Here is an 18,733-nt window from a genome sequence, read left to right as displayed (position 1 = left end):
AAAAAAAAAAAAAAAAAACACACAAACACACACACAAAGACAACTATGAATCATACCTTGTCAGGGGTATACCATAGACATACTTAACATCTTATAACTAAGTACCAATGTGGGAAGCACAGAGAATCAATAATCAGTTAACTTTTGGTTTCTGATAGTTGAGAATATGAGCTCCTGAATCCTTATTAATTATTATTGTGTTAATAAGGCTCTTACAGAGGATTAAAGGAACATCACAGTCCATTTGTAAGGACTGGGTGCAATTGCTTTCCATGCTTACTGTTTTATCTTCTGGTCGAACTATGACCACCTTCAACTGACCACTCTATTTATCCTTGTCGAAATCAATGAAAAACTAATGTTATTTGTTTACCAAGCATTTATAACAAAGGGACACTAAATTAGTACACAGGAGAAACATTCACCAATCAGTTAAAGGGAGATTTTGGCATAGAGATTGGATTATCTAGAGGTTCTCCTTATAAGCCACTTCAACTCAGCAGCGAATCCCACTGTTCAACATCTTCAAGGAACATGTCTAATTTGATTGCAGGCCTCAGTCAGATGACACTATTTCAAATGAACTACTTGAAAAGGGCTAAAGTGGTGCTCAGACACTTATTTATATTTGGAAATAACCTACCATTTAAGGTTCTCTATAGCAAGAACACTTGTATTGGGGTGTGGTTGGAATTGATATCACTGTACATCATTCACAAAGAGACCTTTAGCAGGTGGTAAGCATCAACCCTTACTATGGGGTAGTTAATCTGGTTATATGTTAATGTTGACTCTTGTATATGAAGGAGGGAACAGCTTATGACATAGCATTGTTTTCCATCGATCCCACATTTCTCCCTTTCTTTTTCTTTTTATTTTTGAAATAAACATTTCTCTTCTTAGAAAACGTCAACAACAACCGGTTTGGATCTAATAGGTAGGAAAACAATTATAAATGGAGGTAAGTTTCTATAGTTACATTTGTGTGCATCTAAAACTTAAAACAGATAACATATGGCTTTTGGAACTCAAATATATTTATGCATGATAAAGGAGTTCAATCCTAAATAGATTAATATCATATGTTAGTGATGACGGTTGTCAGCACAAGAGAGGGCTTGTTCTGTAAAAATATTGTCAGTACCTTCAGTGAGCCACCCATGTACAGATCTTCCAATGTTGCATCCAGTTCAACTATAACATCATCACCTTTGACAATTTTCTCTTCTTCTTCTTCTGCTTGACCTCCACCAAAGAAGCTGAAAGATAAATCAATCTTGTCAGCAAAAGGCAAGTTGGTTGAACCACACTCTAGAAGCAGATAAAACCAACCCTATGACTTAAATGAAGAAGTAGAGGAGAGAAACACAAATTCATCATAGATTGTAAACAGATACACAATTACAAAACTTGTTTGATACGTCTCTCTAACATTTATATTGTTCTAGGTATAGAAAAAAGAGTCAGCAAATATCTATTATTGCCTAAACAGTCCTATTATTATATAGTAAGTGTGCATCTGACTTTTAATCTACCCGACCAAATGGGCCTAGAACAGAAATGAAATGACGCGAGCCAATATTTATAGTCTTTTAGTCACTGTATAACTTGGGCATATTATCGCTAATTGATGCACTGGTACTCACTTGTTGAGTAAAAAGTCAAGCATTGAGTGGTTTATTTTCCAGTGATTTCATGGCACTGACTCCAAGCATTATAAATAGATAAACATAACATAGGGGAATTCAATAATGGCCTTTGCACCAAATGGTCACCCTAGAGTAAGTTGATTGACTATCCTCATTGCAAAAACTACAGAATTTCAGAATACACAGCTAACTTAGCTATAGATGTAATATTTGGGAGAAGCAGTGGCAGAGGGTGTTTTGTTAGATATACTCTACTTCCTGATCAGTTACAATAAAAGCTATCCAGTTTTAAAAAAGGGAAGATGAAGACATCAGCTTACTTCAGTTAACATTCAACTGTCATAGAAGTTCAATAATGTAATGAAAAGAGACAGCCTGGCAAAGGACATTCACTTACGAGCTGAAGATATCCTGGATGTTCATTCCTCCACCACCCCTGCCTCCACTGGCTGCGTGCTGCTTCAGACCCTCTTCGCCATACCTATCGTAGATATTCCTTTTCTCCCGATCCGACAGCACTTCATAAGCTAATAGCGGAACAATGAAATCAGAGGTAAATTAATGCAGCCCTACAAAAATGAAAATGGAAACCAGACACTACGTAGCTGCGCATCCCGCGATTCTTATAGTACCATTATTAATCTCCGCAAATCTCTTATTGGCTTCCTCATTTCCCTGATTCTTATCAGGATGATACTTCAACGCCAGCTTCCTATAAGCTCGTTTGATCTGATCATCCGATGCGCCTTTTTGGATTTGCAGAATATCATAATAGCTTTTCCTACAACATTTCGATAATATGATCAGAATAACAAGCACAAATTGACACGATCTACTAACAGAATGATATTAGAGTCCATTCTTACCCTCCGAAAACAGAAAGCGCAAAAGATAGAAAGCAAACGAACAAAATCAATCTCGTTCTTTGAAGCGCCATTGAAGCTTAAATACGAATATCAGGAGAGATTAAATCTCTCCCCTGAAAAACCTAGGGTTCAGTCAGAGATCTACTGATTAATGGCGACGATAAAGATGAATTTGCCAATTAATGTAGAAATCAGAGTTCTCCAACGAGGTGTTCACAAATTGGAGTTCCTCCGGAAACAATACCGATTTTATGGATACAGAGGAATCACTTGCAGTTCCTGTTTTTTCCCTTGGCAAGCCAACCTATCTGCTCAACGAAGATCCTGAAAACCGGCACGATCCGGGTTTCATCGTTTACATTTTACTCGGGATGACTTTCTCGTGGCGACGTGTATTCTTTCAAAACTAACCAATGAGAGAGTAGCAAACGATTGTTTTTCCAATAACAATGTGACACGTGTTCCAGCGCTGTGTGCACATTCCTTTATTTTCGGATGAATTGTTTCCACGACTTTTTTTCTTTTTTCGCTTTTTGACCGATACCCTCGTAGCTTGCTTAAGAGGGCGCAGTTTTTCTATACGGTCCAAGGTTATTAAATCTCGGATCCAACCGGAATTGATACCGGGCGGATTTGAATGAACCCTAGAAAGTAGAAACACAGTGGAAATCGGCCACTCCGTAACAAAGAGAATAGACCTTCCAAATCGTTTGATTCGGTTTGGGTCAATCCGATTTTGATTTTTGAAACCCTAGTACCGTCTGTTTTTGGATTATCTCTTGTTCTCTTTTTTTTCTTTTTCTATGAAAACAAATTATATTAATTAAAAATGAGAGAAGTTTCCTTGACCCCGCTGTGAGGTTTACCGTCCCATCCAAGGGTTCATAAATCCATTTAGGTTTTTACTGTCCCAAAAATACCCCTGGTACTATCTGGCCTTTCTAGACCCCCATTGCAGCGAATGGATTCCCATTCACCTTGGGTGTAGAGAAACAAGTATATTTTTTTTTAGTAATGATGAGAATATTATTCTTACGAGAGCGCATATATATAACATCTCTATCTTCTTTAATAACTTCTTTATCTTTCAAATGTGGGACCTATATACAATTCTCCATCCACCCTCCCCACTCTTTAGACATATGCAATGTTTATGACTACATAAAAGTAACATCCCTCGCTATTGTTGACTGAAAAAGCTCCAATCAACTGCACCAAAATTGATAAGAATTAAGAAGACACCATAAAACATTGAATTGAATTTAAAATCAGATTCTTTACCCCAGAAAAAAGGATTTTTATAAAATAATAAAAAATTTCAAAACCAATATAATATGATAAGAAATCAATACCGCCCCAAAATTCATATATGTTTTTAAAAATAATTCTTAATATTATTTATATGGTAAATCAAAATCAAATGGATAATAAATTGATAAGAAATCTAAATCAAACCAAAATTGATGTATCCTTATCAAATCATGGTTTGGAATCATTTATTTTCACATTATACTAGGTGAAACCAAACTGAAACTTATCCAAACCAACCGAATGAAACCCCTATATATTATATAACTTTTGCAATTTTTATGAGAAAAAGTCCTGTAAGTAGACCATAGAGGATACTTACCCCTTGAACCTACCCAGTTTTATGGTTCAGTCCCAAGGGTAAACTTTGGTTACACACGGTCAGACCTAACCCATGTAACAGATCAATTGCGAGGAGACTTGAATTAGAAACGTCTGTTAACACACAATGTCTTTACCAGTGGAACTACACCCGATGTGTCAACCACAAAGGATACACTTATCAATAGCACCCTCTCTTTTTCTCTCTATCCTTTTTCATATAACATAACCTCTATGCCTTTTTGTGTGAAAACCATATTGTATCTACTTATTGGTGGTTCCTATGTCACTTGTTTAGAGAACCCTCACCTGATTTTAATGTTTTAATCGTACAATCAATAATTTCAGGAAAAAATAAAAATAAAAATCAACAATAGTCTTATGTAACTCTGAACCACTTGATTTTGAACATGTGGCAAGTATTTATTTATTTATTTTAAAATGTAACAGATTCCATTTGGATCAAAATAAACACATGAGCAAGGGAAGATTGTTTAAAGAATCTCATTCTCAGGTTTTAATTCAAAACCCTGAATCGGTCTGATTTGACTCTATGATACGGTTCGATTTTACTGTGAACCACAGATTTGAGGTTATTTCAATCAAGAACCAATCTGAGTCATTCATTCCTTTGTCCACATGTCACTCTTTGCAAGTGGTATTGTAAGATATTGCAAGGTGCAGGTATTGCATAGGATTTTTATCCATTACAATGTGGCTTGGGGATGTAAAATGAAGGTCAATTGAATGCCCATTAAACTTTATTGGGCATTACCCAACTATAGAAATTTAGCAATGATCTTTTCAAACTCTATAGTGATATCTTCTTGAATAAATAACAACTATCTAGTGTAGTTGATTAGCTGTGGTGTACAAAATTTCTATGATCACCAGGAGCCAAGAGGTCTCGAGTTCGAGTCTCTTGGCTATTGTCTACTTCCCTCCCTACCTATCAAAAAAAGAAAAAAGAATAAAAGATATATTCTAGAATAATGGGCACTAATAAATTGTTGAGCAGCAGCTACCGGAGGCTTCATTCCACACTTCTAGGAATGAAATCCTTTAACCATAAATTATAACCAAACCCTTTGGCATTGGAATCTTGCGGGTTCAGTACAATTTCTACCTTATAATTATGGTTTCTATTCGATACAAATATAGTATGGATTCTATTCAATATTTTTGCCATTTTTTACCTTTTGCGGGTTAATGTAGAAGGGTGCCAATCGGTACAATTTTGATATTTTAATATGGTTCAATACATATTGAATAATTTTATTTAAAAATTAGTAACATACCGAATCAAGAAAAATACCAACATTTTATGTCCTTAAATTCGGTACAATTTAAAACCTTATTGATTTAAGTATCAGTACCAAATTAACACCCTTATTTGAGGCTTGCATTGAAACCGGCCCTTAACCTTGCTGTACGAATGATGGAGATCACTCCCATTTGTGGGCCCACATGTAAGTATGCTTCAACAGTTGCCCGTTTCACTCACCATTATCATGTTAAAAGACAACAAAGGAGAATGAAATAACCCTGTTCTCCTTCTACTACAACGGTTTGGCACACCTCTCTTACCTCCTCTAAAGCCTTCCTGTGTTAATGGTTATATCATGTATTTTATTTGTTTGGCTAACGATGGGTATTCAGGCCTTCGGCCTAACCAGTCCTATGGGTTCATACTGACCCTACAACCTCATGAACCAGGTTATACCGGGGTTGAATGAAAACCATTCAACTTTCATTGAAAACAGTGAAGAGTACTAAACACCTCGTGTGAGTGACCCAAGGTATACCTAGTGGGAGTCGAACTTAAGACGTCCAAATTTAGGACTTGTACCAAGTTTCGTTGCTCAAGTTGTATCATGTCAAAATGTAATATTTTATCAGCCACCTAATGCATATAGGTGCCGTTTTATCACGATACCCATATGCTCTTTTTGGCTTTCTCCGCCCCGTCTCTCACACACAGCCCACATGAGTCTTGAGAGCATAGCAAATTAGGGTCTCTTTCAGCGGGAATAATGCTCATAATCTTAACTTCTCTCTGGCTATAAATGACTCTTTGGTTGTTCATGATCGTTAGAATTAAGTTATCTCTTCTTTTGTTTCCTTTATTCTTCTCTCGGCTCTCTCTGAGCTTCTTGTCCTACCTAACATCTCTCAAGTCTCACTGCTATATTTTTTATGGAGAGTAAACAGTTGAACGGAGTTTCCAAACTTCTTATCCAAGACGAGGTAAATCCATTTTTCGTTTACTTCCTTGAAGTATCAACTAATGGAGGAAGAGTGATATTAGACAACCCGTCTTTTTTTTTTTTTCACAAACAAATAGGAGGTCACGGATCTAAGGATCACCATATATAACACAAAATTTCTCCTTTAATTCCTTCTAGTTAAGCCTCCTGATCTGTCATTATACCTCTAGAAGTAGAACGAATTACAATCCCTATTCCACCTAAAATCCTAGTTTATTTGTGAAAATTGATGTATATCCAAAAAAAGACCGCATCTAAAATCTAGTCAAGTTCTAATTGTTTATGTTGATTCTTTAGTAGTAAGATCGGATAAGTCCAATTTGGCCACTCCAGTTCTATCTTTTATCTAAATTGTATGGGTTTATTATGTGAAAAGCGATTAACCTCCTCCATGTGAAAAGCGATTATTCTCCTCCAAAATCCAATTTTCCATCTGATTTGAGTTTATGCTGAATTGTATCTTTCTAATTTTTATTTTTTTTTTCTCTTTTACATCTCAATTTCTGGAATAAATTTTTGTAGGAATATGATCTTGATCGCCTAAAGAATAGATGGAGTACTCCAGTGTGTTTAAAGAAGAGATTGGGGCTGGATGGGATGGGAGGTGTAGGAATGGAGGTAGCTTCATTCATCTAATTATACAATTGTTTATACTAGTGATCAAGCATGATTATACATTGAAAGAAAATGTATGATTAGGACTCATGCCACTGAAAAAATGAAGGTGCATATTATACAACTGATGATCCTTTGATGTTCTGGATTGGTTCAAACCACGGTTTCTACTTAAATCGTTGATGTTGTGTCTGGTTATGTCTAGGAATTTTTTTATCTTTTGTTATGTTTAGGAATTCTTGATGATCCTTTGGTGTTCTGAATTGGTTCAAACAACCTATATTATATTTTTCCGAAAAATCATTAATAGACATAACATTAAATTTTAAAAAAAATTGAAAAAAAAAATCCAAGTCTATCCTATCCTCCCCGTTTGATGAAAATACCAACAATTGACATGAAAATGGGTTTTATTCAAAGACCTCATACTCTTGGATAAAAAATTGAAAATGTAAAGAAGATGAGTAGGGGTTAATTCATTCAGCCAATTCTGATTCAGGTGCCAATTTTTTTTTATGAAATTAATGGTGACTTTGGGATCTAAAATGACTTGAATCTGTTTTATAAACTGTCCCTTGTGTTTTTAGAAATTATATCCACCTCCCCTATAGTATGTTAAATTTTATTAGTAGACTCACTATTAAATTTTTTTACCATTTAGTTTGTACAATATTTAGGTAATACCCAGATTACCCTTCATTATCGTATTTTGGTGAGCTTTATCTTCTTTGGCAAAGCCAAAATATTGGCGATCATGCTCTGGCGTTGCAAGACCTTTGGACCTTCTCTGTTCTTGTAGATCATCAGCATGTGACATATACTTTGCTCTATTTAGAGTTTCGTCTTTCCCTCACTCCCTTGAATTTCAAAGCTTTGTAGTAGTAGCCAATTTGTTTAAACTTAACCTTCACTAAACTTAGGCGATCAACACCTATCCTTTAGTTCAGATAGCCCATCACCCATCAACGGGAAATACTATTCCTCATATTTATTTAATTTTCATTAAATTTCAGCCTAAATGTTATGCCGGGGATTTTAAATCCAAGGATAAATGCAAAGGATGTAGTTACATCACTTGATCATAAGGGTGATCCGTCTATCAGCTGGGTTCGTCTTCCCTTCGTGAGAGAAACGATTGGAAGGAACTTCAACCGAATCAAGCTTGGGAATGATAGTGTTGGGTGGGTCCAAACCTGTAGCCAATTCATCATCTCACACAGTAACATAGACAACCATGTGTTGATGATTATCACCAGTAATATTATCTATTAATAATACCAACATCATCATGAGAATCATATACTGAGGCTGTTAACTTAGCTCTGTTCAAGTGTATTTGCATTGTGATTGAATTATAAAAGATTAAAATCATCTTTTACAATTCAAAACTAACATCACACCAAGAAGTCATCGGATAGAGGACGTAGATGTAATTTATGAAAACATAGGGGATGGGGATGTAATAAGAACAAAGTACAAGAGAGTGGATGTAAATTACTCTGTTTTTTTTTTTTTTTCCTCTCTCTAACAAGATAGACATATTTTATGGGGAGAATTTACGACAATACCCAAGCACTAATTCGAGTGTAGGTGTACCCGCACTCACTAGGAGGTCTCATGTTTGAGTCTCATAGGGGGTTTTGGAGAGAGAGAGGGGTGTCGGGCAGTACCTAAGGTTGTCAACTTAGAATTAATTAAAACCGTTGGCCATATAAAATCGAACAAACTTAACCAAAATAAATCGATTCGATTTTGGTTTCAAAGGTTGGAATTTTTCTTGGTTCGATTTAGTTCGATTTTGGTTTTATGATTAAAACTATTAAACTGAATCATATAGCATATTTTCAAACCGAATAAGAAACTAAGTAAAATTATATTATTTTTTACTATTTCAATCAATGTGGATGATGAATTTTTATTCATTTTAATGCTTGAAAAGGTTTGGTGGATTATGACGTTAATAAATATGTACTTTTTTGTTGTTGAAAATGCAAAAAGTTGATCCAAACACCTAATTAAAAAGGACCTAAACTTAATATAAATTCCAATTGAACCAAATAAAAATGAAATTGAACCGAATCAAGACAGTATAGTTTTGATGTTCAGTTCAATTTTGATTTCTACCTTTTTTTTTTTTCTCTTTGAAATCTTGAACTGATGCCAAACTAAACCAAATATCCAAAATTGAATGGATTGACAGTTCCTTGTCTTGCTTGGCATGCAAAAGTATCCACACTCGGGCATTTTGTGGATCTTTTTCGTATATTATATTTAACTCTTGATACCCTTTCCACGTGAAGCAAGGGACTCGTTCTTATGTTCTCATTTGACAATTACGGATAAATTTGACGCTGCGGAAAACCATGATTTTAAAATTGACTAGATCTCAAAGCATTTAGCACACCTAATTGAAGTAATACACTATAAGAAATAAGAGTTTAATGAAAGCATTTTCACCCTTTAAAAGTCAAAAAATAAATATATTTTTTTCTATTTATTATAAAACTCATTTGGTATCAAGAAATCTATCCTAATTACAAACTTGAGGGATGGTGGTAAATGTAATTTTATAGGAAGTTTACCCTTTTCTTACCCCCAACCATTCTTCCACCCTTGATCTGTAATGCCAATTTTCAATACCCTAACCACCATTAGAGGACACGCAAGGCATGCCACTATGTAACCTGCCATGTTTCTACATGGGTATCCTTCTATTCCTAAATGTCAGCAATGGTTATCACTATGGGTGGGTTTTCAAAAGCAGCCAACATAGAGTGTATCTCTAAAGTAAAGCCTCAAGTTTTATCATGTGTCATATTAGATAAAAGTTGCTTTACCTAAAAAAATCTTAGATAAAGTTGAATTTTTAGATGAGAGAGTCGAAAGCATTGTGCTGACATATCACTCAGATTATGGTTTAGGATCCATGAATAAGGCTTCAAATATAATTCAATGGAGAATTATCAAACCATAAGATTGGGAACATGCCCAGTTGTAAACTAGAAAAAGGGGTAAAAGGTACCCAGGTAAACAAATCTTCATATTTACTTAGTATTATGTGGGAGGGGAATAAGTATGCTAACATATTATATTTTGAATCTTACGTGCTAATGGGATTATAAACGTAAGATTTGATTATCATAAATAAAATCGTTGGATGAAGGTAATGCATGGATTCTTGGTTTACCAACTACTAATACAGGATGCGGTCTAAGTCCTTCAGATCCTCATGCAAAACCTTTCTTTAGTTATGGACAAGTGTGTATGTCATGAATAATTGGATTAGAATGTTTTTTCTTAACTAATAACATTGGGAAGTCGAAGGGACAGATAGTGGCGCTTGGGAGTAGAAATTAGTAATAATGGATGTCACTGGGAAGTGGTGCATGTATATATATATATATATATATATACAGAAGTTATGATTATATATGAGTTCACCACATACTCTTTGAATGTTCAAAGGAAGGAATACCGGGAGGTTTTGAGAAAAATAACAATTAGGACCCAATTAAGAGGATTAATATGGAGAAGCTTGAGCAGACTTGTGAGATGAAGTAACTTGGCAAGTATGGAACTGACCTCACTAAATTATCTAGGTAGTTTACCAAAATATCTATATAGTCTTAAAAAAAAAAAAGGGAGTGGGTAGAGGGAAAGGGAGTGGGGGGTGGGGCTGTCGTCCTTGAACCCCTGCCATGGATCCACCAGTTCATCAAGCCCTAGTAACGAAGATAAAAGTGCAAAATTGGCCGATTCCTCCGGCCTTGAGCCCTAAATCTCTTAACGGATATTTGAAATTAGCCCACAAATACAAAGGGCAGAATATAAAATATAGTACCTTCAACAATACCCACATAGTTCATGTTTGTCATTATGACTAAGAAGTGTTACCATGTGAGGAAGACAAAAAATTTCACCCACATGTGGTTAAAAGAAATGGTTCTTGAACTCTTATATCATCCCTAGAACTATTGTTTGGGGACACCTTATGATGAAATCTCAAACCATATGTTATTGCTTGTTGGTGGGTAATATTATAGTTCTAGGTCCCTCCGACAAGCAAGGTTTCACTTTTAAGGAGATCATGATGAACCAGAACATATAGAACAGGAAGAAGGGTGTGATGAGCCACAAGATATAAAAGAGGGTGACGATGCATATTATACCAGTAACAATGATAACAGTGAAAATTTTAATCTTGGTATTGATAATTTGAGATTGTGTGATTATGATACTAGTTACTTGACTTGATGTCACATGTTTATAGATTTATCTCTTGTCAAATATCCAATAAGGTGGATCCAATACCATTTTTTTTCCCCATTTGATAGAGGGCCCACATAAATCTGAAAATGAAATTGAAATCATAAACAAACAATCACAGCGAAAAGAATTACGTGGTTCAGAGTGTATACTCAGACGGAAACTTAGTTCCCTCTCTCGACACATGTAATAAGCCACACCAAGTAAGAAGTGTAAAACAATCAATTCACACTTGTGGTGTTAGAAGAAATGGTTTTTGAATTCTTATATCGTCCCTAGGACAACGGTTTTGGGGGACTTCATGATGGAATTGCAAACTATGTGTTATTGCTTATAGGTGGGTAATATTTTTACTCTAGGGCAACAAGATAGATGTCATTTTAAAAAAAGTTCATTATTAATATATTTCTAGTCTAGAAAGGTCTTATTGTAAGTGTTGTATATTAGAGAAAAGGAAGAAATTTTCCTTCACTGCATGATCAAAGGGTCGAGAAATTCCACCCCCACCACCTCCCCCCCTTGAGTGGTCTTGGGAAAACTCGATCCTTAGAAAGATCAAATACGAACAGAGAAATTCTAACCATCTGATTTTTCTCCCTTGGGGAATAGATTAACCATCTAATCTATAAATGTTACAGTTTATGTAATTATTTTCTGAACCCTTCACTTCAGCTACCGAAATGACCGGGCAACAGTATATATTTTGATCAATTAAATGATAAAAAAAAAAAGCACCTTAGTTTTATTTTTATCTTTTTAGGGAATGTGCATGGCATCATACTGTCATACTGATTTTTGTTTCACATGGTCTCCTATGTGGGTGCTGATGGAAAATCTAGGTAATCACATGGATATAAGATAAGCATACAATACAATTTTACACAGATAAGAACAACGTACCTGAATCCATGAACAATAATAACTCCTCGAATCTCTTCTCGTGTGTTCCTTGTGCAATACGATCAATGTGGGTCTGGTCTACCCTCTTTTCCTTTAGCTTTTGGATCATTAGCTTCACTTAATGAGTTAGTGATAACTATATATGGGGGTGAGGGTAGGGACCAACCCTGCAATAAAATTAGGGTTTCCTCCCCATTAAGGAAACAATACCTTAGGTCCACACATAGTAATAAATATTTCATACCATTAAGGTGTACTAATAGAATCCAATATCTCCATAAAGATCACTTACCAATAATATTGGATTCTTTCTGCTTACTCCATCTATAGTCAACACCACTAAACCGATTTTGAAAACAAATCTTTGATTATGCTAGTTCACCTAATTGGAAATCTTACAATCTCCCACTTGGGCAGCATATGTCACAAGTTTTAGATTTTAAAATTTATTTAAAACGACTCTCCGATTTAGATAAACTGAATGTGACCACAAACAAAACAGTGTCGAATGGAGTGCACCTTAAACCAAATGCCTTGGTCCGAATGAGAATTACAAACACCCAACCCTATTGATCATCACATTTAAAGCGATATGAGACAACACATGTTAAAGTGCTCATAACATCACCGACTTGGGCTGAACAGTATGAAAGTGTGGTATGGAAATAACATGCAATTGTGATCATCATGTCTATTCTCAAATTAGTCCTGGTTCAAAAATCAAATGAGCCCTATGAGACAGACATCGAAGGTCTCATTAACTACAAGCGTCTCCTAAACGCTCAAGCTTCAATCAAAGAAGCTCATTGGGACTCGGCCCGGATGTCCCACAACACTAGCACTAGACTTCAATCAAACGAGGCTTTGCTAGCGACTGGATGTGTGTGTATTGACTGGAACCTCAGATACCGAATGAGGTAAATACACCACATATAACCTCAATTTTCTGTAGGAGGCAAATAAATAAGTGTATATACATAAACAAATTGCCATAAAAATGCATATATATTCTTGAGAACAATAATAATGCATCATATATATAAAATAGAACTGAAAGTCAAATGCGAACATATTGCATAAAACTCCCACTAATAAAATGCATCAAAAGAACTAACAAGTCCCATATTAGTGACATGCTCTTGAAAATTTTTTGGAATCAAGCCCTTAATAAGAGGATCTGCAATCATGTTTTCTGTAGCAATTTATTCCATTGTAATCTGTGACTCTTGAACTTTCTCTCCTACAAAAATTACTTAATGTCAATATGTTTAGAGTCTGAAGTACATTTAAGGTTATGAGAGAAACGAACCGCATCGGAGTTGTCACAGAACATCCTCAATGATTTAGATATATAGTCAACAATCTGTAATAATGTAGTTCTACATAAATTTATGATTCATGAGCTTACTCCCATTGATCTTTAGATAGACCTATTCGATTCCTCCCATTTTTATAAAGAACCTTAGCTTGAATATAATTAACAACCACTGGCTTAGGAGGATCATCAATTCAAGATTAAAATTTATTAACATAATAGCCAGAGAAATATTAAATGATTAGTTCCATTCTTTAAATTTGGAACCATTCAAAATTTTATTTTATTTTTTTTAACAAAAAATAGCTGGGAAGTTAAAGCTAGCAAATATAGTCATACATATTTACCAAATTATACAATATGCAAAAACAAAAGGCATATTAAACTTCCCAACAATATAATTAAATCTGACTAATTGGACTATTAATCAGATTTATCGCAGTATTATTTTCAATAACTGTAGGAAAATAGAAACTGGGGAAAGATCCGACGTCATCAGGGTCACACCTGTGGTGGTAAGATCGCCCAACACATAGTGGAATCTTTCACATGCAAGGTGAGACACTGGAAACAATGCCACTCTGAAGATTCCGTCACCTGTGGTGGTAAGACAAGAATCTTCAAAGTTATGAAGCCCAAAACGTCACCCTCACACTATCAAGCGAAATCGATCAAATGAAGACTCACCTGTGGTGGCAAGAGCACATCATTCACCATATGGTCTCCTTGACTGCAACTCATTCTGAATAGTCAATAGTAATTTCACAATCTCAGGAACTAGCCCACTAAGTAGAAGCGTAATCACTGAAATTATGAAAATCTATAGACTTAGATTGCTACCAAATGCCCGTGGGTTTAGATTTTGGATGCAAATAACAAGATGAGCTATTTCAGTATTTAATTAATAAAATATTCAACATAAGTCCACAAAAGCAACCCATTATAAACCCTAATAGTCAATATGGTAACACCATAATTTAACAGTTATCAAAGTGAGTATATTCTTAGTATCAGTTTTGTACTTCCAGCCATTACCATAAATAAATAAAAATTTAAATATGACATTTTCTATAATGACAACATGCTAAATAAGAAAGTTCATAACATTTATTCATGATAACAAAAAACACATGAAATATATTACTTTATCCATAATTCATTAGATATACGAAGTTGTATGCAAGTATGAACTTTCAACCCAAATGACTTTAATATCTAATACAAACATTGGCCTATAAACTTTAAAGTCAATCATAATAAAGCCCCATAATTTCTTTAAGTAAAAAAAAAATTATTTAGCTAATAGGGCACATGAATCGAATAACTTATAGGCTAAAACAACAATAAATTTTTAATAAATAAAGGTAATGTTGACTTAGATCCATTGTAAGTATAAACAACTTCATAGGCTTTATATCAATAAGCCACTAAAACTTCAATGAGTTCATTTAAATCATTCAAGTATAATATATCTGTTTTATCTCGATGAATTTTCAATCAAATTGAACTTTATCACAAGTACAAATATGATATATAAATTCGAATAAATATTACTTAAACAATGCACTTGTGATATTTTGAATCATAAATGGATGTCAAAACTCATAATTATGTGTCTCGTGACGAAACCTAATGTCACGGAAGATAAATATAACATCAAAGAAAATATCAAAATACCCCAGATTGACTTAAAATTCATGAAACGACAAGTATAGTATACATAATAAAACATATATGATACATCTATCACCCTCAATAGGATAATAATTCATTCTCCCACTAATATAAGAGAGTAGGACTAGATGACCTAATAAAAGTACCATTTATAAGAGCCAATATCAGTTCATATTAGAACTAGATCTAACTGTTGGCTTAAATAAACAGGCCAAAATAGTCAACAGTATAAACAGATTTCAGAAGTTATTTCAATAAATGAAAATTAAATAATTTATGATTCCATTTGCATAAACTGTTTATGGTCTATACAATTATTAGACTCCAAAACTGGATTTCATTGAAATTATGATGAAAATATTTAATAAACTATCAACATGTACAAGCAACGTAGGATGATTTTGTGTCATAACATCTCAAATGTACAAGCAACGTAGGATGATCTTGTGTCATAACATGTACAAGCAACGTAGGAGATCCCCACCGTTGGGATCAGAAACCTTAGGTTACTATCATTTTCTTTAATTTTGGTGACATCATCTTCAGGCAAATGTCACCTACTATACTGTCCTAGGGAGAACCATGAAAGAACAATATATGTCACTTTGGTGGAATCCACATCACCCTTTCATGGTTCTCTAGAATTACGTTTTACAGCTAAATATGTGCGAAAGCTTACACCCAATTTAACTCCAATATATTTATTCATCATAGAGTGTTCCAAATATGACATGCAAACATAAAATGCCATCAATTTTCTGCCTATGTCATTCATAAATGACTTCTTAATATCATAGTAATGATAAACCAATGCAAAAAACATGCATAAACAGAAATACAATTCTGAAGTCATTGAACACAGGCAAACACTATAGTTGTTCCAAAACAATTATGGAACACAAAATTTGGGCATTATTTTCTTGTTTTCAAATCAACCAGTATATTGAACATACATCCTCTGGTAGAACCATAAATAACATTTTAGAGTACATAATTACATCCTCCCACTGGTTTGACCAGTTAAGTAATTATCCATAACATCCCAAGTACATGATAAAGTGGCATTATGCTGACCAATAGTATTTTATTTTCACATGACATTGGGGCTCTCAATATAATTGATCTAAATATGAAAAACTTCATTGGACATTATTTGAAGACTGAACATTACAAAAAAAAAAAAAAAAAAACATTTTATTTAAGTGCATTTTCATCAAAATTGCCTATATTATAAATAGACTATAGATAGTGTCTTATGACAAGACCAAATGTCACATACTATATAGCATTGAAGAACCCGTCAAAATAACTCGAGTTGGTTCAAGAAAATCACAAAACAACAAGTTTATGCCATATAAACAAAATTAATATAAAGACAATATTAGATTTATCTGTTAACTATAGTAAGACAAAATTTTATCCTACAAAATATAATAAGATGATAGAATCTGTAATCTCAGGTGTGACAGTATTCCATCCTCTCAAGTTACTGGCATAATAAAATGCCCCTTATAAGAGTCAATAACTAATTCATTTTGAACCGAATCAAAACTGGTTCGAATCAAGATAATACGTAAACCAATGGTCCACAATCATTATGTAAACAAATTCAATACCACAAGCAAACAAGCCTTTTAAGTCATTGTTCATTTAAGAAACAAACAAACAACAACCCCCCCCCTCCCTTTTTTTTTTTTAAATCTATTGGTTCCATCCCTTCTTAACCAACACAATGAACCAAAGCAATGATTGATTATTTAATCTACTATAGAATTCATCTAAACTATAATAATGCTTGAGTTTGAGTGGTCAATATTTGCAATGTAATGGAACCATAAAGTCTTTAATTAATAAATGTGGTCTTAATCTTGATTCAGTTTACCGAGCCCGATGGTTTGATATGGCTCAGTTCATCACATATAACATTATGCTCATGGGCTTAAACTCATTATTCTTAAATGAATATGGGCTTGGCCCATAAGTTTTTAAGAAAAAACACATCAATATGAAATGTCTATGGGCTGGGCCCATTAAATTTTACAAACTTTTCAACTTAAAATATGATAGATCCAAGTTTGGGTCTATCATCATCAATCACGCAGTCCTACTCCTCTTCTCTTTTTCTCTTGAAACCAAAATTGCCGCCATTGTACAGAGTTTATATGATTAGGAAAAAACACGGCTAGAAGAAGTAAAGAAACTTAATAGTTTCGGGATTATCATCGTTCTTAGAGACATTGACAAAAGCTGCTGGCTGTGAACATAAATATATATATATATATATATATGTTTTTCACAAATTTCCCAAACCGGATTCAACTTCCCAAAACCGTTTATATGGTAAGAGAATCGGGAGTGGAATATTCCCCTTCCATCATCCCAAACCAAGCCCAAGAAGGAATAATACTGAAAACTTGCTACCGAACAACCTTCGCCGCAAACAATGACCGATCTATTTTATCAGATACCTCAAAATCCCAACAAGTGACCAATTGACTCTAACAACCATACTCTCGGTGTTAGATGTTGGAAAAAAATGAAGTCGGCCAAGAATCAAGGGAAGATCTTTCAAAAGATCACCACCGCTCACGGAGGCATCAATTTGACGATGCCAAAACACCCAAAAAAATTTGAACGGTTGGCAGTGACCAAGGAAAAAAAAAAAAATCAATCTGATCTAGGGAGAAACGTTGGTGGATCATGCAAGCATACTGGGTTTAAAAAAAAAACGTTTGAATACAAACAACTAGCCATGATTTTAGCCGTCGCAGCTAAGGATCGACCAACAAAATAGACAATAAAAAATTTATAGAAAATTACAACCTATCATCTCCATGAACCGCTCTGATACCATTGATGGAAAATCTATGTAATCACATGGAGATTAGATAAGCATACAATACAGTTCTACACAGACAAGAACAATGTACCTGAATCCATGAACAATAATAACTCCTCGAATCTCTTATCATATGTTCAATGTACAACACGATCAATGTTGGTCTGGTCTACCCTCTTTCACTTTAGCTTTTGGATCATTAGCCTCACTTAATGGGTCAGTGATAACTACATATAGGGGTGAGGGTAGGGACCAACCCTGTAATAAAATTAGGGTTTCCTCCCCATTAAGGAAATAATACCTTAGGTCCACACATAATAATAAATATTTCATACCATTAAGTTGTGCTAATAAAATCCAATATCTCTATAAAGATCATTTACCAATAATATTGGATTCTTTCTGCTTACTCCATCTGTAGTCAACACCACTAAACCGGTTTTGGAAACAAATCTTTGACTATGCTAGCCCACCTAATAGGAAATCTTACAGTTGCCTCCTAGAAAGGAAAAAATTTTTGGATGGGGCTCCTCTGGTTTAACGGAGTTGGTAGCACATCTCTATGGCATGAAGCATCTCGAGGCACATATTCATGTGTTGGAGTTTGTGTTTGAATGCTTCAGGTCTGTATGCTGCTACCCTCATTGCATCACAAAGGAATCGAATCCAAAAATTTCATGATTGAGATTTGGGATACAATTGACAGTCTCAAA

General features: G+C 34.5%; 2 protein-coding genes across 5 annotated transcripts in view; one reads left to right on the top strand and one right to left on the bottom strand.

The window, feature by feature from the left end:
• The window catches only part of LOC122063949 (dnaJ protein ERDJ3B-like), an 8,463-nt gene extending 5,618 nt beyond the window's left edge, over positions 1 to 2,845 (bottom strand). The window contains exons 1-4 of the mRNA XM_042627636.1: positions 2,516 to 2,845; positions 2,282 to 2,430; positions 2,047 to 2,176; positions 1,145 to 1,259 (exon numbers count right to left, since the gene is read on the bottom strand). Of these exons, the coding sequence (XP_042483570.1) occupies positions 1,145 to 1,259; positions 2,047 to 2,176; positions 2,282 to 2,430; positions 2,516 to 2,586 (465 nt within the window). The 5' untranslated portion in view covers positions 2,587 to 2,845. The remainder of the gene's footprint in view (positions 1 to 1,144; positions 1,260 to 2,046; positions 2,177 to 2,281; positions 2,431 to 2,515) is intronic.
• Positions 2,846 to 6,132: 3,287 nt separating this feature from the next.
• LOC122063967 (ATP-dependent Clp protease ATP-binding subunit ClpA homolog CD4A, chloroplastic-like) overlaps positions 6,133 to 18,733 on the top strand; it is a 20,449-nt gene continuing 7,848 nt past the window's right edge. The window contains exons 1-2 of one of the 4 annotated variants that reach the window (XR_006135529.1): positions 6,133 to 6,391; positions 6,934 to 7,029. Coding sequence is in view for 1 of the 4 variants with exons in the window: in XM_042627663.1 (XP_042483597.1) it covers positions 6,341 to 6,391; positions 6,934 to 7,029 (147 nt within the window). In the remaining 3 variants the exon portion in view is untranslated. Of the gene's footprint in view, positions 6,392 to 6,933; positions 7,136 to 18,733 lie in introns of all 4 variants that reach the window. The other 3 variants (XM_042627663.1, XM_042627665.1, XM_042627664.1) reach the window with 3 other exon arrangements.

The sequence above is a fragment of the Macadamia integrifolia genome, unplaced genomic scaffold (assembly GCF_013358625.1).
Source record: "Macadamia integrifolia cultivar HAES 741 unplaced genomic scaffold, SCU_Mint_v3 scaffold1497, whole genome shotgun sequence".
NCBI classification, from domain to species: Eukaryota; Viridiplantae; Streptophyta; class Magnoliopsida; order Proteales; family Proteaceae; genus Macadamia; species Macadamia integrifolia.
This window is presented reverse-complemented; position numbering and strand designations above follow the sequence as displayed.